Here is a 25,596-nt window from a genome sequence, read left to right as displayed (position 1 = left end):
CTCTCAGTGTAAACAATGGTTTGGTACTCGCGAGGTTGGATTAAAGTAATATTAAATTCTAAACATCGTCCATTAGCTCAATCTGAGCCCTATAAATGCTTTGGATCACGTTCGTGGGCATGCACAAGGAGATTTTGGATATTCAGTGACTACACACTATGGGAGCCACCGGAGGCTAGCGATGGATGCTAAAAACAGCTAACAAACGGTAAATGAAATACTATTAATTCTGGATTAAATTACATTAATAAAACCTGAGACTTATCGTTTTGGTACACAAGGTTGCAAGCACGAAACCCGATACATCCCGGGATCGGCAAATATTGTGTTAATGGGACACTTCACCCTTTTTGCAACCAGATCTTATTTTAATAATGTTTGGGTGGCAAGAAACACTTTCCTGGGGTTTTTATGTGGGTAATATGTGTGTTTAGAAATTTGAGTATTTTAAAGTGTCCATGATGTCATGGACATCATTGTCGATGATGTCATGGACCTGGGCTCACTTCCTTCCTGGTCTACAATTCCCATAATGCTTTGGTGCACTGCTCCTCCTCATGGATAGGGGGAGGGCTGTATTACTGAGACAACATGTAGTCCAGGAAGTAAGTGAGCCCAGTGTCCATGACATCATAGACACTTTGAAATACTAAAATATCTAAAAACACAAATTACGCACATAAAAACCCCAGTAAAGTGTTTCTTGTCTTCCAAACATCATTAAAACAAGAACTGGTTTCAAAAGGGGTGTAGTGTCCCTTTAAGAAACAGTGGCTCCTTTTTCACCGGGGTTGAACCGGTTTCAATATTTTTTTATTTATTTTTTATATTTCTCGCATTTCTCCTCCTGATGTGCATGCCTCATTGTTATTCATTCATTGATATTTAAAATAAATATTTGAATGAATCATGCTGTAGTATACCTAATTTTGAGCTTCTCCAAAGTCAGTAAAATCTATTTGCAGTGTTTCAGATCAAGGTTGTTTTCTGTGCCTATCAAAGAAAAAAAAGGTCTTGGTCTTGACTCGGTCTCACCTCGCGGCGTGAGGTCTTGGTCTCGTCTTCGGTCTCGACCCCTCTAGGTCTTGGTCTCGGCCTCCCTAGGCTTGCGGCGGTCTCTGTGTCGTCTCGGTCTCGTATAGGTCTTGGTCTTGTCTTGGTCTCGCTTTAGTGGCTTTCGACTACAACAATAGTATATAATATATATGGCCAGTAACTATGTACACATCTACAGGTAGAGTTTACAGCTCTGGACAGTAACTACGCCAGCAGTCCACCCATCCTGGTGCACTTCTCCATCAGGACCGCCGAAACCAAAGCACCCCGAGTGTCCTGGAACATGGGTGAGATTATCTGAACCTAACTACCGGTAGGCCTATGCCATATAGTGGTGTTCTGATTATCAGAACCTAACTACGCCTTAGAGTGTCCTGGAACATGGGTGAGATTATCATTATTGTAACTTCATAACTGAAAATAAAATATAATATAAAATAAAAAGACTGACCCAAAGTGTCCTGAAATATGGGTGTTTTCTTTTACTACGTTTTTATCCCACGATTCTGTGACCGATTTTTCACCCGGTATCAATTGCCTAAAACTGTAATCCTGGGCACTAATATCCCTCTGCCAACCTGGGGAGAGCCCCGAACCGAGCTCATATGAGGAGTGAGCAGGCCGCTTCTTATGGAGGGGAGTTTCCCCGGGCGGACTTAGTGCGTGGAAGGGACACGTTATTCCAACCATATAGTTCCTTTCGCCTGATGGATCTAAATTAATCATAAATCACATACATCCACCTGTAATCAGAATTTATTCACATACATGCACCTGCAATCAAACTATTTTGCTTGTCTATATTTCATATCTACATTTCATTATATGTTTTACTTTATGAGTAATAAGCAAAAAATTATTCAACATGACATTGTTTTAACACGCGTTTCAACAAGGGCTCCATCTCTCTCCAACACACAGGTCTGGATCTTTTGGAGGGTCAGTCTCGACCAATCACGTGGTCCGATCTTCAGATCGTGGACAACGACAACATCAACGCCGTCTACCTGGTGGCCGTGGACGGACCGCTGCATGGACGCCTCAGTGTCAGAGGTCAAAGCTCACTGGATGATGTCATTGTTTATTACACGGCTTGGTTGAATGTCTGATTCTTTACATTTTTTCCCCCACAATTTTGTAACCCTTTTTTTCCACCCGCTGTCAACTGTCTAATGTAGGCTAATCCTGGGCTCTAGAGTCCCTCTGCCAACCTGGGGAGAGCAACGGACTGACCTCATGTTTCCTTCAATGCATGAGGAGTCCAAGCAGCTTCTTTCCCACCTGACGGGGGGGATTCATGAATAACTAGATAAAGTGCCCATCGGGGCACAGGTCTCCACCAGGGCAGGTCAGGTTGTGGCCTCCTGGTGGCGCTATAATAGGCCAATGAAGGGAATGTGAAAAGGGTGGCATTTCTTCTTAGGCCTTGGATGGCAATGGGATGATTTGAGGCATTTTGTTCCAAAAATGTGTTTAGCAAAAATCCACCTGTTGGTGGCGCTATAACAGGCCAATGTGAAGAGTAGCCTTGCCGAGCCATGAGGTCCATAGGGCAGGAGCCTATATCCTGTTTATTTTTTATTATTTTGAAGGAAAAAAAAAAGATGTACTTTTTGGCAAAATAAGACAGGAGACACTAATTGTCGTTCTTGAGTCAGTATATTTGAGCCACCCATTCATGACTGGAAAATACATAAATATAATAAAATAACTATTTACATCCAACAATCTTTACAATCAAAACAGTATGTACACAGAAGCCACACGCTTTGAAGGTGGCATCTCCTTAACTTGTCAGTGCAATATAAGCTTTCATAACCTCCCAAAAAAACAATACCAATGAATATAGCTGCAAGCAGCGATAAAGCGGGACCAAGATAGAAGACAACAGAAAACAGAAAACAACAACCTTGCGGTCCAAGGGCAAGACCTCTACTGACTGAGCTACACGGATACAATCAGTTACTCCATTGTTAACAGGAAAATCATTCAGTGTTAGTTCAGCATAAGTACTCAAACTTTTAGAAATTAGCAGATCTACATGCTCATAACATGTCCCGGTACTATACGGTACGGTACGGTACAGTACAGTACAGTACAGTACAGTACAGTACAGTACAGTACAGTACAGTACCATATGGTACGGTACAGTACAGCACAGTATGGTACAGTACGGTATTACACTATTGCACTTATTACACTATTACACTATTGCACTTATTACACTATTACACTATTGCACTGATTACACTTATTCCACTATTACACTACTATTACACTATTACACTACTATTACACTATTACACTTATTACACTACTATTACACTATTACACATTTCACTATTACACTTATTACACTATTACACTACTATTACACTACTATTACACTTATTACACTATTACACTACTATTACACTATTACACTATTACACTAAATATACTTACACTATTACACTATTACAAAATGAGACTTATTACACTATTTCAGTTACTAGTATCTCTATTATTGTGATGCCATGTCCTAGTGCCTGATGGGTCAAAAAGTGAGGTCAAATGTAATCTACTTCAATATTTCTATAGTTGAGTCATCACAAAACTTGCAGCACACAATGCATACACTGAGTTGTCTTTACCCGGATTTGAACACACAACCTTGTGGTCGAACAGCGAGAGCTCTACCGACTGAGCTATGCAGACACAGTCAGTTGACTCATTCTAAACAGTAACATCATCCAGTATTCATATAGGTATTAGGTGCAGAAGAAGAATTTTCACAACCCAGCAATTTGCATTGGCTCATAAAAACTTAATTTTTTCACTTAGAAAAAATTTGCTACGATTTATTGTCCGTATAGGTCCAAAGTTCACGTGTAGAAGTTTTCGTGCATTTTTATCAAAGATCCTGGGGGGAGATCATATAATTATCATATAATTCAAAATGGCAGGTGATCTAAAGGTCAGAGGTCAAAAGTCAGAACACGAAAGTTGTTCGGCATGAGGAGACACATGTGTGTATCAAAGTGTCATTGCCAACGGTCAAACGGTTCATGAGATATGCACGTTCAAAGTTTGCATTTTCAATTGAGTGCTATAGCGCCACCATTTGGTCAATCATCATGGGCTTCGCATAGTCACCGTTTGGCATGGCCCTCTACCATGTTGACAAGTTTCGCGAAAACCGACTGCACGGTTCAGCCAGAACAGCTATTTTTGGCGGAAGGAGAAGAAGAAGGAGAAGAAAAAAACCCACAAAAACAATAAGTGACCAAAGTCACTACGTGACTTATTGGTCCCTTAAAAAGCAGCAGCCATATAGGCCTACCGATCAAACTATCAGAAATTATGTTTTAACAATCAAAACAAAATTATCTGGAATGGCATTAATGGATCATTAATGTGCAAGGGCTGATATAGCACTATACAAATATGACAAAAATATATAATAAGGTGGTAATTTGTTTGCAGTCAGCAGTGTATCGTTACACGAACCATACACAAACAGTACATATACTTCGAATTGAGAGGGCATATGATTCTGGATTGTGAATGATGCTACAGCTCTTTCAAGTATTGTAATAGCAAGAAATCTCCAGCTGTTATTCTTTTGAAATTCCCATCATGTTGGTGGTTGGTTGACAATCTGACATCCTAACAACTGTTATGCTTATGGCAAAACATTTAAGGAGAAAACAAAGCAGCAGATGTTAGTATTAAAATATCGTCTATTATCTTTGCTACTCTGTGTCTTGTGCTTAGCTTGACTGCATGCAAGTTATCTGACTGATCATGGATGTGTCTGGAATGATGGGATGGAAATATCATAACCATACACAGCCCTGCAAAACAGATCTTTTTTTTTTTTCCATAAATCTTTTTATTGATATTTCCAGTGAAAGATATCCTAGGATCAGGTAGACACAGTAATAGTCATGATCACAGATCATATTCCTTGGGTAATATGACAGATTTAAAGTAAGTACAACATAAGATCTGAGTTATTTTGTTTGCATGTAATAGGTACAGAGATAAATAATAAGGTGACTACGCTGCTGAACACACCGAGCCCCTCCCAAAAAGTAAAATAAATATATATTTTCTCCCAGTTTCCCTGCTTAGTGGTCCATCCCTGCAAATCCCCACAGAAGGTCATTGGGACGATGAAGATAGTCACGGGTCTCCTCCGATACCCGAGCTTCAAGCCACCAGCTTCTTTTCACCTGACAGTTAAGAGCCTCACTAGGGGGGGCGTAACGCATGTGGAGGAACACGCTATCCTCCCCAGTTATTCTCCCCCCTGAACAGGCGCCCTGACGATCTGTACAGATCATCAATGCAGCGACAGAAATCAACTCTCCCTCCCCAATCGGCTTCCCACCCATGAACACGGCCAATTGTGCTCGTTGGAGCGCCCGGCCAAGCCAAATGCACCATGGAGTCTATGCTCCATGATGGTGGGCAGGGAGTTTATCCTGCACCACCCGGACGTCCCAGTAGTGGAACCTGTTGAGCCCAAACCGACAAACCCTGGATCTTGTAATCCAAACAACATTACCCAAACATAAAGTGAGATATCCGGCCCTCCAAAAGGATATTGAATGCTTCAATCTGGCATACAGCAAATCTAGCATCACATCAATTATGCCTATCAACAAGTAAACAAACCAGATGGAGGAATAATAGAATAATTAAACAGTGAGTCCAGTCCATCGATCTAATGTAACCTCTAATTGTAACAGTAGTCCCACCATAGGTATCATAAGATTCAAGTGTAATTCTTGCATGGTTTAGTATCAGAAATACCTCAGTCCAGTATGAGGTAGTACAGCTGAAGGTTTTCGGATTGTCCTAATGATATTCGTTCATGGGGGACATTATACTACTGCTTTCTTACCTAGATTATAAAGCATTGGAAGGCCGAGATGAATATTAATGGAACCAAAAATACCAGGCACAACTGAACCTCAAACTACCAAATAAAATAATGACAATATCCATAAACAATTTACCACTGAGATAAAGGTGCCTATATAGAGCAGTTCACAGATATATACACACATTCACCATTAGCGGACACACTCAATCCCCCCACCCTTCACAAATATCAGTAGTCTAGCCACTTATTGTATTACAATGTTAACCATATTTAAAATGAAATACCAAAAATAGTAATAAAGTAAAATATATATATACATATACCTGTACACATAATAAAATAAGAGAAAAAATATATATGTATGTCTTGTATCTTATATAAAGAGTACAGATAGCAGGTGAAATAGGTAAATGATCAGTGCCCTCCAGTTATAGCCTAGGGTAGATATAGGCACGTCCAGGCCTTCTCTCAGTCATTGTCAGTAAAGTAAATAAGGTTAACCTGCTATCAATCTGAAATATAAAGGCTGGTTAGTCAGTATATATTAAGGGCAAAAAGGATAGAACGCGCCGCCTCATGTAGAATCAGGATGGTCAGCAGTCTCTGCCAAACTTGTTGGGATGTTGTCTTTCGCATATGCCATTGCCTTCCCTGGATCCTTGAATTCCCTGGTAGTCCCATTGATCGTGATAAGGAAACGGCCCCGGGTTATAAAGCCATATCGGACGTCGATTTGATTTTTTAGAAGAAGCCGCACATCGTTGAAGGAGGCGAAGGTCTTAGCATCCCTCGCTGTTCGGTCTGGAAAGATACTGATTGTAAACCCGTTGTATTCGTATGGGCCATGTTGTCGCGCTTTGCGTAGTATTTCATCACCGTCCTGGTCGTAGTGGAGTTTTGCAACTATCACCCGCGGCTTCCCATCTTTGCTTGGAGCTAGGCCTCGATGTGAACGATCAACAAGGAAATCTTTTTGGTCATTTATGACTTCTTTTAGGAGTTTAGAAACGGCAGTAGGAGAACATGAGCCTGGCCTCTCTGCTATCACTACTATACGAATGTTTGATTTCTGCATGCTGGATTCCAAACCATTATATTTCTCCTTCAATTCTTCCAGCTCCGTTTTGAGGCTAGCCACGGTAGCTTCCATTGGAACAACAATGTCCGTCCATGTTGACAAGCCTTCTTCCACATCTTTGACTGTAGCCTTCATAGTATCCATTTCGGAGCGGATGGCTACTGTGTTGTTTTTAACCTCATGTAGCTCATTTTGAAGCTCAATCTTGAGTGACCTGAATTCCTCAGCAAACGTATTATTTAGTTCAGACTTGAGGATAGAGGAAATGTCCGCTCTCAAGTCGGATAGAATGTCGGCCTTCAACGCATCGGTGTCCACTATCGGCTCCACCCCCGGGCTGGGTGAACGTTCTTCGGTCTCATGAGTACTCTGCGCTGCGGGGCTCTTTGGCTCAGCATTCTTGTATCTGTATTTGCGGAGATTCGCCATGTATCTGTGTTTGCGGAGATTCGCCGCCATAATGCAACAGGCAGACGTGTTTAGAAGACTGTTTTGACTCGATAGCGAAAATAATACACCGCAAAATAATACTTTTTAAGATGTTTGGCAAGAGCTCTCACAAACGCGTCTTTCTCCATTGCTGGCTCAACAGCGCCCCTGCAAATCAGATCTGAAGCAATTTCTATCTCCTGTTTCTGTAGTGTGAGGCAGCTTGATGTACGAGTACACCCCCTGGACATGACGCTAGTATGTCGCAGGGACTTATCCCCAATCCAACCCTTGATGCTGAGTGTCAAGCAGGGAGGCACTGGGTCTAACCACAAGGCCACTGAGCTGGTTTACGCCAATGTGAAGAGGGTGGGATATATTCCTCGGCCTAGTAGGAAAGTCTGTGAAAGATTTCACGTAAATTGCACGCTGAGTTCATGATTTGAGGCTTTTTGTTCAAAACCAATCCTGCAAACTTTGAAAGCCAATTAGGATGAATTATGAAATATCGGAAAGATCCGTCTTGAACACATGACTATAGAGATAGTGTGCAACTGCAAGAGTGCAGTGAAATGCGGGACAGAATCGGGAGGAGTAATATCAAAAAATGTGTTTTTCAAAAGTCGGCCTCCTGGTGGCGCTGTTTCTAATTAATTTAAAAAATAACCTTTGAGATATCCGTCTCGATCAGAGCGCAGCGCAGCGCGAATCATGCGTCTACGCATGATTCATGATAACTACTTTTTATATATGTGATGTATGCCATGCTTTTGTTATTGCTTAATGTAAGTCGCTCTGGATTAAGAGCGTCTGCTAAATGCCTAAATTGTAAATTGTAAATGTATCAATCTCTCTCGTCTCTCCCAACACACACACATACACATACACACACACACACACACACACACACACACACACAGTCAAGTGGCTCCGTGAAAACAGCTGATCTGCGAGCTTGCTGGCAGACGACAGCGTAGCTTGCTCGTTAGCTGTCACTCGTTAATTTGTTCCATCTGTGTAGAAGCGCATTGAAGTGGGCACAGGGCAAAAGCAGAACCTGTCACCGTGAGTGACCCTTTTGCTTAACAATGATCAAAGTTCACTTATTTTTAGCAATAGGCTATGTGATGCTAGAGAGCATAGATACTAATATATTATGGCTGCTAAGAACGGTTCCCTCTATCAGCGATCATGCTGGGGTGTGTGTGTGTGTGTGTGTGTGTGTGTGTGTGTGTGTGTGTGTGTGTGTGTGTGTGTGTGTGTGTGTGTGTGTGTGTGTGTGAGTGAGTGAGACATGTCAGACATTCCATTCAATGGAACTCTTTTGTTCTCACAGAACAAGGTGAGAAAGGTCAATCACCAAAGGAATGTGCAGTTGTGCACGGTAGACTTTGGAGAGGGACAGAAGAACAAGGAGATATAAAAAAGCATAACTTCTGACAGGAATGCACTAGAAACCTTAAACTTTTTTTGACATGCTCATATCGCATTCTCGCCGAGATATATTTCCGAGTTAATAAAAAAGGAACAAAATAAAAATTTTGTTTTAATAAAAAAAATAAAACGAATGGTTCAAGCCCATTAATTAAGATTCGAGTGCCAACCCTAACGAGCGAACATTCAAACCTTGAATGTTTAGGGACAGCCTTAACACACACACGGACAAACTCACACACGCACACGGACGGAGTGCAAAACATGCTCTCTCCCCATGCCTTCAGCCTGGTGGAGACAATTAAATTACAGAGGTAACATTTGCCAGGTAAATGCATAATTATGACAACACAAACGTTTCCCTATTATGCAAGTAAATAGAATAAAATGTGTGATACAGTATATTGTGTATCAATAAATAGGCCTGCCCTGCATTAAAGAGGTTATTTCAATTGGTGATCGCTTGTGAGCACGTGACATAAACCCACTAGTTAAAAGTCCACAGCAACATCCCTGCTGTACAGTCCTCCAACTTCTTTACCTCTACTCTCTGTATGGGGCTACATTAAGCCGATCTCCTGTTTCCTTAGCGTGAGGCCCTCTGGACATGACGCTAGTATGCTGAGTGTCAAGCAGGGACGCATTGGGTCCCATTTTTCAGAGACTTTGGTATGACCGGACCAGGGATCGAACCCCGACCCCCCCCGGTTATGACACTGTCATAACTCATAAGGTACTTATATGCCTTTAATTGAAAGGCAGAGAGGTTTGTTTTCTTTGCCTTGAAAACAATGAATATCTCTCTCTCTCTCTCTCTCTCTCTCTCTCTCTAGGTGGCAAGGCGTTCATGTTTCGCGTCGGCGACCTCAAGTCGGGAGTGGTGGTGTATCACCATGACGACAGCGACACCACGCGCGACCACATCGTGTTCCGCATCAGCGACGGTCGCCACAGCATCCGCCACAAGCTGCCAATCAACATCCTTCCCAAAGATGACACCCCGCCCCTCCTCATCAACAACGTGGCGCTGGAGGTAAAGGGAACGCTCCACCCATTCTCAACCTTGCTCAGTGGCGGCGCTTAGGAAATTGCCGCCCTAGGCCGCATCCCACGGATGCGCCCTCCCCTTCCCGACTCGCGCAATTTTCTTCTCACAGAACGGGACACAAAACGGAAACTGACATGAGAATAACTGAGTCGTGGGGAGCACACGGGAACTGGCACGAGAATACCTGAGTCGCGTTTGGCGAGTTTGTGCCGCCACTACTAACTGCCGTCCAAGGCAATGCCCTGTGTGGCCTATATATGGACGCACCGGTGTCCACAAACTTAGCCTTGTGACAAATATAGCTTAAACTAAACTAGCAAACCCAATTGTAAAACTAATCACAATGTATCAACACATTAACTGCTGAAAACATATTTTATTGAAAAAATGCAAAACTATGATATCCTTTTGTAGGTGGAAGAGGGCGGGGCCTTGCGACTGGAGGAGTACATGCTATTAGCCAACGACCTGGACTCCAGTGATGACTACATCCTGTACACAATAGTCTCCACCCCCAGCACCGGGCAGCTGCTCAAGAAGAGCTCTGCCCAGCACACAGGTACTGTAGAACTACACATGTCTAATAGGACTACAGATGTGTCTCCAAGGATTACTAATATGGAAAACACACGGGTACCGTAGTAGAACTACAAATGTATACTAGGACTACACATGTCTAATAGGACAACACATATGTCTACTAGGACTACACGTGTGACCAAATTTGACTGAGGGACTGCCATTGGATTTTTTTTAATTTTCGTTTTTTCATGTCATGTGAAAGCAGGCAATCATAGCTTCAAATTGACATATTGGTTGTTCAGTTTGACCCACCAGTTTTGGAGATATGGCTTATAGAGTAATGTCTTGCAGAAAACAGTGAGTTGAGAAACCAGGCTTGAAAGGTTCACTTCTGTGGTTTCTAACATTACACCTAGCGACATGTTTAAGCATTTATTTCGTATTTACATGTCGATTTCAGCTCTGACACTTATTTCAGACATGTTCTAGTATCTGTGCTATTAACTCATTTTGAAAAAAACTTTTTTCTCCTCTGGTGGACTACGTACCACAAAACTACAAATATGTCTAATAGGACTACAAATGTGTCTACAATGACAAACCCATAGCGATGACTTGATTGGCTTAGCAAAGTACTTATTGAGGATGAAAAGTGAGGGCAGAAAAGTGAAGACGCCAAAAGTGCTTGGCCGGAATGACGTTTGTGATGATTTGATTGGCTGAGCACGGAATGTGACGATGTATGATGATAAGAGTGTGATTATTTTTGAGGGGCGCTAGCCCCCCCTATATACAGCTTTTGTCCAATGTCCGCTAAATATGACTTAATTTGTGGCAACATAAACCTTAAATGCCATTGACAATGAAGGAAAAAATTACGTCATATGTAGACACGCTTATCACCGTGGCGTGACGTCATGTTGTCATTTTCGGTGGTCACCTCATCACCTAAAACTGTTGCATGAATAGGCCTTCAGGACTCTCAACAAGCCAAAATTGATTAAATCAATGAATTACCAACTGCATTATTATTATCTGTGGGTCTGCTGCTGACGTTATGCCACTTTTTAGCTGCGCTCCGCTGTTATGCTCAAATTAGTGACCCTAAAGAATTCTGAGGCAAAATGGCTGGAGACGAGGCAGCCAATCAGAACTGCTCGACTAGCCATGCCGTGCAGATGATGGGATGTTATGGGTTGTTGCCAGTGGTGGCAACTGTCGTGACAGAAATAAGCGAAGCAGCCTCCAAAAACCAAACCAGGCAAGCAACTGTGAATGAATCCACGTTAGGCTGGAAATATGCAGACTTGGCAACACTCAGCAGAAAGGCTGAGTGGCTCGGTGTCAGTCTAAGGCACTAGTGGTGTCAGTCTACCAGAGCAGAAATACTAGTGGTGTCGCAAGTTTCCCAGGGAAACACTAACCAGCCGCTTTAGCAAGCAGCTGGTAAAAACCAGGTAAGGACTCAAAATGCATAACTCATCAAGAAGGACACGAGGAGTAAACTTAAATAGTCTTTACTTTGCAAACGTAGACAAGGCAAGGCAATAGTGAATACATACAGGTAGAGCAAAACTGATAAAGCAACACACATACATCAAGGGCTATTAATAGTAATAGACTAGGCAGGGACGTGCACACATAGACATCAAAGGGGGCTTCAACCCCTTGCCCTTTTACCCATCTGTAAAACAACTGCCCTTTCCAGACCACGAATGCAGCATTTACTACGGTGAAAGAAATGCAAATGCTACTCCTTTACATGCCATACGGGAAGGCAGCATTCAGGAGAATTGCTTTTTTGAACTTGAACACAGTATTTTGCGTTGAACAAATTTGTTTTGAAATCCAATATCGTTACACTGCATCTCCACTAGCTAAAGAGTGCTGGGTTGCGCCCCGAAAATAGCTGATCTACAAGCTCTCGAGCTTGTATTGTGAGCATGTATCGTATGCTATTTTCGCTATTTTTTTGTCCAAAAGTTACAGGGTTTCAGCCCCTGCCTCACTAATGCTCTCTGCACGTCCCTGAACTAGGCACTTAGGGGGAATGGGAACAGGTGAGGTGAGAAACACGTTGAAACCGTTAGACCCTATGTGAATGGGTGTGGCAGCCGCTGCCTTTGCCACAGTCTGTGACAATGAGGTTTCCACCAGACAGACGATATAGAGCTAAAATCAAACATTTGAATATGCTTTTTAATATGTGGTGCTTTATAGGTGTCGTGGTGTCCCCCTTCCACTCTCTCAGAGTCTCATGTATTAACCCATTCTCATTACTATTAGACCTGAGAACAGATTCTAAATATATATTTTTTTTCCTCTTTTTTTTTTAAGATTTGCATTTACAGATTTCTTTCTAAAAATATAGCTGATCTACACACTCATGAGCTATGAGCGTGTAGATCTGCTATTTTGTAATAGACAACGTTTAAAATATTGGTTAAAGTGGTTAAAAGCTAAAGTGACAGAGATGCTTTCCAGGTCTTAATGGGATAATGTGTCTCCTGTAGGTGTCATGGTGTCCTCCTTCCACCAGGGGGAGCTCTCTCAGGGCCTCATCTATTACAAACACTCGGGAGACGAGACCTTTGAAGATTCCTTTGACTTCACCTTGTCCGACAGCCACCAGCCTCCCAACCACTCACAGCGACATGTGAGTAACATGACACGCCCACTGCCATGCCCATTGACACACCCACTAGATAATAACACCCAAGCTAATAACAGATCTAAGCGTACGATTTTGTATTTATTTATTTCTTTTTTCGTGGGTGCTCGCATATAATTTGAATACTGGCTGTTTATAAAACTATAACTGGTTAACACTAGCACGTCTAATCGGTCCATCTGACCGATTTTGAGATTTTTAAGTGGATTTTCTTTGCCCATGAAGTTCTGAGAAAGTTCCCCTTACATGACTTTTTCTAAATATTAGATTCAAATCATCTCAGTTTTTTTCCCATCTGAAACGTTTTGTAAATATGATTTTAGGCATACTTATACCTAGTAGGTCTGGTCTTTTTCGTCAAAATGACCGCCGTCACCCTTTCTCCCCCCGCAAGCAGTGAAGTTCACACCTCCCTCCCGGCTGGAGACGGGCATTGTTCAAGTTAAATGGGTCATTTGCATTCCAACTACTTCCACATGTAGGAAAACATACATTACGAATGTACTCACATGTAGACTAAATGTTGTTTTAGAGGTTATTTTTGTTATATGCGGTTTGCAGAAATAACAATGTCTGACTTTATTTTCCCGAAATGGAAAAAATATATGGTGAAATATGGTGTGTTGACTGACTGGTGTATTGTTTCCACCAAGCGCATAGCTCAATAGATATAAATAAATGTTGACTATACACGCCATCTTTATAGCATAATTATGTAAGGTGGTGATGATAAAAATAAATCAATTATCCTGGAATAATAAAGTTTATAGCATCGTGACTACGAGCTGTGCATGGTCTGTTTGACCCGACCGACATTTCCTTTCCTTGGAGCGAGAATGCCTGCCGATGCGATTCCAAATAAATCATTCCAACCCGATAGACGTCCCGAACCTCTAAATGTTTTGTCAGTCAAAAGATAACAGTTCTGTCCGTCCTTCTTTGTCTGTAAACTTTTCTGCACGCGACCAGTGGAACTGATTTGCACGCATCACGGCTCTCTTTTTTTTCTCTCTCCCTCTCTCGCGGAGAGGGAGAGAATATATTCATGAATCCAAGTAACTGATGGTGAGGTATGCGGAAGTGCATTTTAGATAACGCTGTAGCACTATTTGTGGCGGTGATGCGTCACATGACTTGATCTATCCTATGGTATATAAACCGTGCTGCTATAAACCTTCTGCTGCTGAGATGCAGACCTCTGGCGCTGGCAGAATATATCAAATATATATTAATTACATTGATGCGCCTTTGCCCCTTACCCATACACGTGTAGTCTATGTCTCCCCCTCTATATAAAAATGACAATATATAACTCTAATGTCGTATTTCGTCTGACTGAGCAATGCGCCTGGCTCTGGCTGTGGTATTTTATTGGCTCAATACAAAGTCGGACAGTGTTTTATCCGTTCCCAAACTGTGTTGGACCCCTGTTACCTCCTGACCGAGCTGACGCACCCCCAACTCCCAGTATTGTATTTGTTATTTGGTCTAAAAGGATTTTTATATATAATCCGTTAATCACACAATCAAAGACCAAATAATTTGCAGGCAGCTGGTGTTAATTACCTCGCGCTGCGCAAGGGTATTCAATATAGCGCTCACACCGTCACTATAATTATAGTTTGGTAAACTGAAATGAAAAAGAAAAAATAAGTCGAGTTGTCCTGTCGAGTTGAAACGCTGCCTTGAATTAGTTGGAATGTGACATTTAGAAGACAATGGCAAGTCGTCAACCCCCCACCGCGGGGGGAGAGGTGTGAAGAGCATTAGAAGCGATGCAGGGAGAGAGTGGCCAATGGAATTGCACGAAAAACACGGTCATCATGACCGTTAGCCGTCAGAGTAGTAGGTGAATTGAGTTCAGACATGCTAGTGTTAACTATAAATATAGCAATAAGGAATTCCTTTTTTTTAAAATATATTTTGTATCCCACCATTTTGCAACCCATTTTTTCACCCAGTGTCAATTATCTAATGTAATCCTGGGCGCTACAATTCCTCTGCCAACCTGGGGGGGGGGAGGCAGCGAACTGACCTCATGCCTCCTTCTATGCATGAGGAGTCCAAGCTGCTTCTTTTCACCTGACAGAGGGGAGTTTCCCCGGCCTGACGTAGTGTGTGGAAGGAACACGTTATTATGACCAGTTCCTTTCCCCTCCATCAGTTTAGAGACCATGATTACTGCATGTTTTTTTGTGAGGGTACCTACACTAGGGGACACAGGGAGAACATGCAAACTCCACACAGAAAGGCCCTTTCGCCAACCCCGCCTCGGGTATGGGCACTGATGACCATAATCAGACTTTACAGTCACAATCATTACACAGGTTTCCTACACATTTTGAATTTCAAAATTCCATACTTTTTCCAGACTCTATTTTCGGGCCTGTGAGTCCGAAATTGCTCCCCGGGCAAGTTGCCCCCGAAAAATGGAGGTGTTAGAGATTACGTTCAGTGTCAGAGACACTTCCAGGGCTACAGATTAAGCTTGTAAATTAATTGATAAAGATGAAAACTACGGGCATTTTGTCATCATTTCAGTTAGTTTTAGTTTATTTTGTAAACACACAATCCCTTTTCAGTTGATTATCGTTTTTCTATTCCCATTTCTAGTTTTTATTTACTTCAGTTAACGGAAATGTATATTTTATTTTAGTAAGTTAGTTATTTTCCTTAGTTTTAGTTAATTATAATAACCTTGGTCTGTCTGTCTGTCTGTCTGTCTGTCTGTCTGTCTGTCTGTCTGTCTGTCTGTCTGTCTGTCTGTCTGTCTGTCTGTCTGTCTGTCTGCCTGCCTGCCTGCCTGCCTGCCTGCCTGCCTGCCTGCCTGCCTGTGTTAATTATAATAACCTTGGTCTGCCTGCCTGCCTGCCCGCCCGCCCGTCTACCCGTCTGCCCGTCCGCCCCAGACTGTGGTGGTCCATGTGTTCCCGGTGAAGGACCAGCTACCGGTGGAGGTGAGCGGTACGGTGCGCTCTCTGACGGTCAGAGAGACGGAGGTGGTTCACCTGAGTCAGAGTCACCTTCACTTCAGAGACCGAGAGCATCCGGACACTGACCTGACCTACGTGGTGACACAGGCCTGCTTCAGCCCCGCCCAGCCAGGGTGAGTAGTATAGTGCTGTGGTTCCCAAGCGTTTTCATGTCAAGGGCCCCCAAATTGACACTAATTATCCCGCGGACCCCCATTTGAAAAGATATGCCAGGGACCCATAAGAGAAGAGTTTTACGGCTCTGGCAGTGATTCTCAACCCGTTTAATTTCAACGACCCCCAGTTCGACATGCATCAGTCTACGGACCCCCAATTTAATGGCATTTCTATCTCTGGGACCCCAATTCATATGGTAAAATAAATGTTAATTTAACTCTGAGAGTGTACACTAATGGGTCATAATGGGTCCATTTCGTTCATACATCCGTATAAATCAGGATGATTTGTTTATTTTTCAAACTCAGCTCTTATATGAGGCGATGTAAAATCGCAATCGCAATTTGTATATCGCTAAAAATAAAAAATAACAAACCTGTGGACGTAGTGCCCTATAACAATATTGACGTCAGACTTCAGTGCTCTATATGTCCAATTGTCCATACACGGACAAATATGTCCGTGGAAAAGACTTGGTCTTGTCCGTGGCATTTTTTGCCCAATTACTGAATGCCAGTCTCCTGGTTTTCTTCAGGATATTGTGGTGACTGGTACACACACCCAGGAGACAGAAGGACGTTTGCCTATTCCAAGGCTTTTAATCACAGAATTCAGTTAACAGAATAGTACTTTCAGATTCACTTGCATGGCATGTCACAGTAGGGAGTTACAACACAGATAGTTCAGTTCCTTTGTTCGCCCACTTGATGGTGCTGGCGGGGCGCCACTGGACCTCGTCTCGGGACTGCGATCAAAGGTGCGTATATGACTTCACACAGGTTGGCATGACATTTACTCTCTCGGCAAGGAATGTGAATGGGTGAGTACAACTTAGGCCAGACACGCTCTCCGCAGAGCTGCCGGTTGCAAACGGGAACGCAGGTACGTGATCAAACAGTCTGTGCAGCTCTCGGCCTCTATATATAAGCACGGGAAGTATAGTGGATACTCAGCATTGGATGAGTGCGTCACTCCGCTTCCTCTGCTGTGTACTAAGGGGTTTACTCCGGTTCCATCCCGTGCCTGTTTAGGTATGTGCTGTACTAAGGGATTTACTCCGTTTCCATCCTTATGTGCTCCTCTTTCCTCGTCCTCTTCACCAGTCAGTAATGTGACTGTCCGTCAGATAGGCGCTCACTGAGTGCGCCGTAGAAGCCTATAGTCGGACACAGGACAGGACACAATCAGTATAATATCTATTCACGTTTACACATAGAATGGGTAGTGAATCGTGGTGCTCGACTTACCGCCCAACTCGCCCGATAGCGTGCTGCTTCACCCCTGGAGACTGGATCTGTACTGAGGCAGAGAGAGCTGCCTTTTGTACTGTCCCGCCCTTCTGACAGAACGCAGGTGACGCGCATTCCAGCTGATCGAGAATGTGACGCGGGACATACCTGCCCTCTAGGACCCGCCCTAGAGGTTGGTGCGCTCTTCTCTCTCTCTGCCTCTGCTGGCCTCCAGGGGTGCGCTTACCTGTTGGGCGGTGTTCTGCCATCGAGACACCACATATCCCCCCCCTTAAGCGCTTGGCTGGTGCGGGTCCCCCCCCCCCCGTCCTCCTCGTACCGTCTAGACAGGGCGTCGGCGTGGGGGATGCTCCGCCCTGGCTTGTGTTCCACCTTGAACTTAAGCCTGTAGTTCAAGGAACCAGCGCGTTACGCGAGCGTTAGTGTCTTTGTTGGTGGACATCCATCTGAGGGGGGCGTGGTCGGTGAAGAGTGTGAAGGTCCTTCCCCAGAGATAGTATTTTAAGTGGTGCACTGCCCACTTCACAGCTAGACACTCTTTCTCTACGGTTGCGTAATTTTTCTCGTGGGGTAGGAGTTTACGGCTTATGAACGTGATCGGGTGCTCCTCGCCGTTAAAGTCTTGCGCAAGGACAGCCCCGAGCCCTGTCCCCGACGCGTCAGTGTGCAGGAGGAAGGGTTTTGTGAAGTCTGGCGCTTTTAAGACCGGCTCCGCACACAGAGCGGCTTTAAGCTGTTGGAACGCCTCCTCCGTCTCGGGCGTCCACTTCACAGTGTTAGGGAAATTTTTTCGTGTCAGCTCATGGAGTGGCCCTGCGATAGTAGAAAAGTTGTCAATAAACTTTTGGTAGTATGCCATCAAACCAAGAAACGACTTCACCTGTTTCTTGTTGGTGGGGCGGGGCCAGTCACGTATCCTCTCCACTTTCTTGTGCTGTGGCTTAATATAGCCGCGACCGATGGTGTGGCCGAGATAGTCAGTCTCGGTCAGTCCAACCTGGCATTTTTTTGCATTCGCGGTGAGCGCCGCTTTGCGCAGGGCACCTAGGACTGCCTCCAGATGCTCGAGGTGTTGGCCCCAGGTCTCGCTGTGGATGATGATGTCATCCAAGTAGGCGGCGCTATACTCACGGTGGGGTCTCAGTACCCTGTCCATGAGCCGCTGAAAGGTGGCCGGGGCTCCGTGGACACCAAAGGGAAGCACGGTGTATTGAAATAATCCGTCCGGCGTGGAGAAAGCGGTTTTCGCTTTGGCGCGGTCTGTGAGTCTCACTTGCCAGTATCCTTTGGTCAGATCCAGCGTTGAGACGAACCGGGCCGGCCCCAGCCGTTCCACCAACTCGTCGGACCGCGGCATGGGATACGTGTCGAAGAGGGAGACGTCATTCAGCTTCCTAAAGTCATTGCAGAACCGGAGCGAGCCGTCCGGTTTGGGCACGATGACGATAGGGCTAGACCACGGGCTATGGGATTCTTCGATCACTCCGAGCGTCAGCATCTTCTTGACCTCGTCTCTAATCGCCAGCCGGCGGGCCTCTGGTATGCGATACGGCCGCTGTCGAATCACCTTCCCCGGCTCGGTGATGATGTCGTGGCGGATCACATTCGTGCGGCCGGGGATCTCTGAGAAACGATCTCGATAGCGAGCCAGGAGCTCCTTCACATCCTGGATCTGGTTGGGGGATAAATCCCCCCCGATCGGTACCTCCTCCACATTCTGAGGGGAGACAATAGTTAGTAGAGCAGAGGGGGGGGCGGCTTCGGGCTGGTGCCACCGCTTTAATAGGTTCACATGATAAATAACCTCATTCTTGCGGCGTCCGGGTCGGCACACCTTGTAGTTGACCGGGCCAATCTTTTCCACAATTTCATATGGCCCCTGCCACTTGGCCAGGAATTTACATTCAACGGTGGGGATCAGAACCAGCACTTTGTCACCCACCTGGAATTCTCTCGGCGTGGCTCGTCGATTATAGACCCGGCTCTGCTCTTGTTGTGCCTTTTCCATGTGCTCACGGACGAGCGGCCATATCCTCCTGGCGCGCGCTTGCATCTGTTCCACATGATCTATTACGCTCCGATGTGGAGAAGGCTCGCTCTCCCAGGCCTCTCGAGCCAGGTCCAACAGGCCGCGCGGCTGCCGTCCATAGAGCAGCTCGAAGGGGGAGAAACCTGTGGATGCCTGGGGGACTTCACGGATAGCGAACATCACATAGGGAATCAAGCGGTCCCAATCCTTTCCATCAATATCAGGCAACTTTTTTAGCATCTTTTTGAGCGTCTGATTAAACCGCTCGACGAGCCCGTCAGTCTCAGGATGATACACCGAGGTTTTAATCCTTTTGATATTTAGCCACTTGTACAGGAGCGTGATCACTTGCGCCATAAAACAAGTGCCCTGATCCGAAATCGCCGCATCTGGAATTCCCACCCGGCTGACTAACATGAGTAGCTCATGCGCCACTGCTTTGGCTGTTGCAGCGCGCAGGGGAATGGCCTCGGGGTATCGGGTGGCGTAATCTACAATTACGAGAATATATCTGTGTCCCCGATTAGTTTTGGGCAAGGGTCCCACCACATCCATGGCGATGCGTGAGAATGGAATGTCAATAATGGGCAGGGGGATGAGTGGGTTGCGTTGGAACGGGCGGGGCGCCACTAGCTGGCACTCTGGGCAGCTTCTACAAAAATCCTCTATCGCTTTTTTTGCTCCCGGCCAATAGAACCGTGCCATCACTCGCTCGTATGTTTTCTGGACCCCCAAGTGGGCTCCCAACTGGTGGGTGTGTGCCAGGAATAGGACGCGGCTCACATACTGCTTCGGCACAAGCAGCTGTTCTACAATCTCCCCGCCTCGATTTTTTGTTCCCCGGTATAACATTCCTCGTTTTACACAAAAGTAAGGATAGTGTAGCTCACTCACCCCCTCCTCGAGCTGGCCATCGATAGCTGTCACTTGTCCGCGGGCGCCGCGGAGGTTCGAGTCCTCCCACTGTAGGGTGGCAAACTCGCCACGGGTCGCCGCCTCTCGGGGCTCGGCGTCCGGGAACTCGGCGAAGGGGTCCGGGCTCTCCGAGGCCGGGGGTCCGCGCGTCGGCACATCTGGCTCCTCTGCGAGGCTGTCAGGCGGGCTTGAGCCAGAGGAGGGGGAAGGCGCTCGATCGTCCTCTCTGGCCGAGCCGCCGCTGGGGTTCTCTCTGCCGCGGCCGCGGAATGCCGGGTAGGCGGGCCGTGCTGCGGTGGTTTGGCGGCGGCGGCGGGGTCTGTGTGAGCGGCGGGGCCGCGCCGCTCGTTGGCCGGGTTTCCAGTAGCGCTCGAAGAGAGCGCAGTCATAGCCTAATAGGAGAGGCACCGGTAGGTCGGGGACGACGCCGGCGGCCACCGTCGTGTCGCCGCGGGGCGTCTGTACCCGCACGTTGGCCGTGGGGTAGTGGCGTACGTCTCCATGGACACAGGTGACCGGGATGGTGACAGAGGAGAGCGCTCCCGCCAGGTCGGCGCGCACGAGCGTGACCGCGCTGCCTGAGTCCAGTATGGCCTGGGCGTCTGTGCCGTCGATTTTCACCGGTATAGAGAATTGTTGTCCTGGTTCGCTCTGGGTGTGCAGAGCGGTACGGGGGGCCTCTGACGTCACGCTCGCCATGGAAGCATCCCGGTCTCTCTCTGGGCAGGCCCAAGCGATATGGTCTATTTTTCCGCACACATAGCATTTGCGGGGTTTCTCTCCGCCTCGGGAGGAGCGCTCCGAGCCCCCGTCTCGGCGCTCGGTCTGCTGCTGCTGCTGGCCTCGGTTCGAGCGCCGGTCACGGCTGGGACGTTCTTCGGTGGCCGGTTTGCTGGAGGTCTCCCCGCGGGGAGTCTTCATCAGGTCGCAGGTGACCTGCCAGTTGTCGATCAGATCAATCAGTCTATCAACGGAGCCGGGGCTCACTTGTGAGGCGTACCTCCGTGCTTCGGCCGGCAGCGCACGGATACACTTGTCGATGACCACTCTCTCCACGGGTGGCACGTCTCCTTCTCCGAGTAGCCAGCTGCCCGTGAGACGCATCAGCGAGGCGACCTGGCTCCGGGCGGGCTGGCTGGCGGCGAAGGACCAGTTGTGGAACTTTTGGGCACGCGCCGGCAGGCTGTTGCCCTGGCTGGCGAGTATGGCGGCTTTTAATCTCTGGTAGTCACGGGATTCGGCGATGGAGAGGTCGCTGCACACTTGTTGGGGCTCGCCGGTCAGGAATCCGGATAGTATGGTCCCCCAGTCCATGACCGGCCACCTCTCTCGGGCTGCGATCCGCTCAAACAGCTCGAGATAGGCCACGATATTGTCGTGGGGCGTCAGTTTGGAGAGGACATCCCCCGGCGGCCGAGACGCTGCATGGTCCCGTCTTAGGCTCCGTGCCATCTCTTGCACCGCTGCCTGTAGCTCGGCCTGATTCTGTATCAGCGCGGCGATGGCGTTATTCTGCTCCATCATGCTTGGGTTTTATTTAGCGTGGACCAGTCAATGCCCGGATTCTCCACCAATTGTGGTGACTGGTACACACACCCAGGAGACAGAAGGACGTTTGCCTATTCCAAGGCTTTTAATCACAGAATTCAGTTAACAGAATAGTACTTTCAGATTCACTTGCATGGCATGTCACAGTAGGGAGTTACAACACAGATAGTTCAGTTCCTTTGTTCGCCCACTTGATGGTGCTGGCGGGGCGCCACTGGACCTCGTCTCGGGACTGCGATCAAAGGTGCGTATATGACTTCACACAGGTTGGCATGACATTTACTCTCTCGGCAAGGAATGTGAATGGGTGAGTACAACTTAGGCCAGACACGCTCTCCGCAGAGCTGCCGGTTGCAAACGGGAACGCAGGTACGTGATCAAACAGTCTGTGCAGCTCTCGGCCTCTATATATAAGCACGGGAAGTATAGTGGATACTCAGCATTGGATGAGTGCGTCACTCCGCTTCCTCTGCTGTGTACTAAGGGGTTTACTCCGGTTCCATCCCGTGCCTGTTTAGGTATGTGCTGTACTAAGGGATTTACTCCGTTTCCATCCTTATGTGCTCCTCTTTCCTCGTCCTCTTCACCAGTCAGTAATGTGACTGTCCGTCAGATAGGCGCTCACTGAGTGCGCCGTAGAAGCCTATAGTCGGACACAGGACAGGACACAATCAGTATAATATCTATTCACGTTTACACATAGAATGGGTAGTGAATCGTGGTGCTCGACTTACCGCCCAACTCGCCCGATAGCGTGCTGCTTCACCCCTGGAGACTGGATCTGTACTGAGGCAGAGAGAGCTGCCTTTTGTACTGTCCCGCCCTTCTGACAGAACGCAGGTGACGCGCATTCCAGCTGATCGAGAATGTGACGCGGGACATACCTGCCCTCTAGGACCCGCCCTAGAGGTTGGTGCGCTCTTCTCTCTCTCTGCCTCTGCTGGCCTCCAGGGGTGCGCTTACCTGTTGGGCGGTGTTCTGCCATCGAGACACCACAATATGTACGACATATATTTACGATGACACTCAAAATATGTAATCCTCCTCTTTGCCAAAAAAGGCTCTCATGGAAGTATCCACTACTCGGACCTACTTGGACCCATGGGGGTCCTAGTAATTGCCCCCAAAAGTACCTAAAAATACCCCAAAGTACCCATAAGTACCCACAAGCATACCCAATTACCCATAAGTACCCAAATGTACCCAAAAGTACCACAAAGACAGTCTTGTTGTAGATTAAATAATCTTCCAAAGATTGACAAAGTTCTTCAGGGTGAAGTATTGAGAATTTATTGAGAAGATTCAGCAGAGTAACAACATACAGAGAGTGAGGAACAGGCCTCCTTGCCTGTTCCAGCAGCCCCTCCGGGAGAAAGCCTCCCCAACCCTATTCTCAGACAGTTCTTATATTCTAGTCTTAACAGAGATGCTATACTGAATGGTCATATAAGGATCTGTTCTAAAGATAAGGGCGTCACACAAAATAGTTACACAAGTACACATTTGCTGACATAGTGATAGTAAGCATAGAGAAGTCCGGTCAGCTGTTAGATTGACAGCTGCATTTGAGTTAGAATGAGCACATTGGTGAGCAAAGAGACTGAATGGAAGGCAGAGAAATACACAATAATGCATATATTTGGCAATCTATTAAATAGATTGCCAAATATATGCCAAATTTTGGCGTTCTAAAATATCCATTACAGTCTCTAGAAGGCTCATACATACTTCAGTCTTCACCTATCACCGTCACCTTCATAACGAGTCACGGTGAGTGTCCTTAAGCATTGACCCCGCCTCCCTCTGGTTCAGATACAAAAACCCCATGCCTGCAAAACCGCCCACTCAACATCTAGACCAATCAGTGAACGGGGTGATAGCTCCAGAGTGAAAGGACTTGTCGATAGTAAAAACAGAGAGATGTGTCTGTCCAATGTTGTAGTTTTCCAACCCTTTAAAAACTACACCGCGGTGATAAGCTATCACCAAAAACTGGAGTATGTATGAGCCTTTAACAGATGACCTGCTGCTCTGTGCTCTGCTCTCACACTAGCTTGAGCAATGGCACGTCGCAGAAGAGGTGATGATTGGTTAACATAGGGCAGGATTTCAAGGTAAGCCAACCAGATACAGAGTTGGGCAGGTATACACACACACAAAAACATTGCCGGCAGCACAAACACAAAAAGCCGGCAGCACACGGTACAATGGCAAATGCAGATGATGGCTTTTCCGAGCTTTTCAGCTCGGAAATACACACATTATATAGAATGCAGATAAAGGACGCTAAACAATATTGAGGTAAAATGGAAATTGTGTAAAGGACAGAAAGCATTGTCCACAGCGATAAAGAGCAATTCCAATCTATTAAGGTACCGTACAAAAGTCTCAAACCCACCCAGATTCGAACCCACAACCTCTGCGGTGGTGGCCAGGTCAGGCACTGTATCAACAATATAGTCTGACGGTGATTGTGTGTCTCTGTTGTACATGAAATTAATATCAATTGTGCTCATTAATTGCAGGTTAATGGACGCAGGGCGTCTGTTCTATGCAGACGTCACCAACAGCATGAAGAAAGACCCCATGGTGCCTGTGTTGAAGTCCTTCACACAGGTACATACGCACACACACACGCATGTGCGCACGCACGCACGCGCGCGCGTGTGCGCACACACACACACACACACACACACACACACACACACACACACACACACACACACACACACACACACACACACACACACACACAATTCAATATCAATTCAAAGGGCTTTATTGGCATGAGAAAACATACGTTTACATTGCCAAAGCAGAAAGCACACTATCTATACATACTGTATACTATACACCAGGCATTACGACGCCGTTATGGCTCTCTAAGAGTACATTTTAGTCTACTAAATCAAGTCGATTTAGTCGACTAAAATCCTATGATATTGAATCGACTAAAACTAGACTGATGTAAACTTAACTCTTTGAGCGTTTCAAGGATTTCTATATAGTAGGTAGACTTCTCTATGGCCAGAATGGCGTTTTTGAATGATTTATTGAAAATTCTCTGTTGTGAATGTGTGACAACGAAAGACCTTCAGAGAAAGCTTGAAAAAATGAACTGAGTTGATAAAATGTTTAGTTCTTGTGTTGGAAGCCATTTAAAAGAGCCTGCATTTACACTGTTTCTGTTTCTAGGACAACCAAAAAAAGTTATGCCCGGTTGAAGTTTTATTTTCTAAATAACTTTTTTTCTGCTGGGCATACATAGCCATGCAATATCTCATTTTAAAGGGTGAGTTGTCTAGTTCAATTAAAATAAAATAAAAAGTTTCTCACATGTACCACTGTAGATATTTTGCCATCTATAAATAGCATGGTCAGTCATGATCAATCTGACCTATCCAGCTAAAAGTCCCCATAGCTCTGAAATTGGAACATCATATAAACTCAATTCTTTTTTGGGGTAAAATTAGACATTCTAACGCACATTTTGATATATACCATGTTTACATAGTCTTACCAGTACCTTGTCTATTCATGCATGTATCTCAAAAACCTGTTATGAAGAAACACAGTTTTGATAAAAAACACATC

General features: G+C 45.8%; 1 protein-coding gene across 1 annotated transcript in view; it reads left to right on the top strand.

Moving 5' to 3' along the window:
* The window catches only part of LOC306914399 (FRAS1-related extracellular matrix protein 1-like), a gene marked incomplete at its 3' end in the record, with an annotated part of 115,728 nt that overhangs the window by 29,559 nt on the left and 60,573 nt on the right, over positions 1-25,596 (top strand). Inside the window, exons 8-14 of the mRNA XM_079491393.1 lie at positions 1,235-1,343; positions 1,978-2,109; positions 9,704-9,903; positions 10,333-10,477; positions 12,954-13,096; positions 16,021-16,217; positions 24,528-24,618. Of these exons, the coding sequence (XP_079347519.1) occupies positions 1,235-1,343; positions 1,978-2,109; positions 9,704-9,903; positions 10,333-10,477; positions 12,954-13,096; positions 16,021-16,217; positions 24,528-24,618 (1,017 nt within the window). The remainder of the gene's footprint in view (positions 1-1,234; positions 1,344-1,977; positions 2,110-9,703; positions 9,904-10,332; positions 10,478-12,953; positions 13,097-16,020; positions 16,218-24,527; positions 24,619-25,596) is intronic.

Source organism: Electrona antarctica (assembly GCF_951216825.1).
Source record: "Electrona antarctica genome assembly, chromosome: 21".
In the NCBI taxonomy this organism is placed as follows: Eukaryota; Metazoa; Chordata; class Actinopteri; order Myctophiformes; family Myctophidae; genus Electrona; species Electrona antarctica.
Note: the sequence above shows the minus strand (reverse complement) of the source record. Positions and strands in the feature narration are given on the sequence as shown.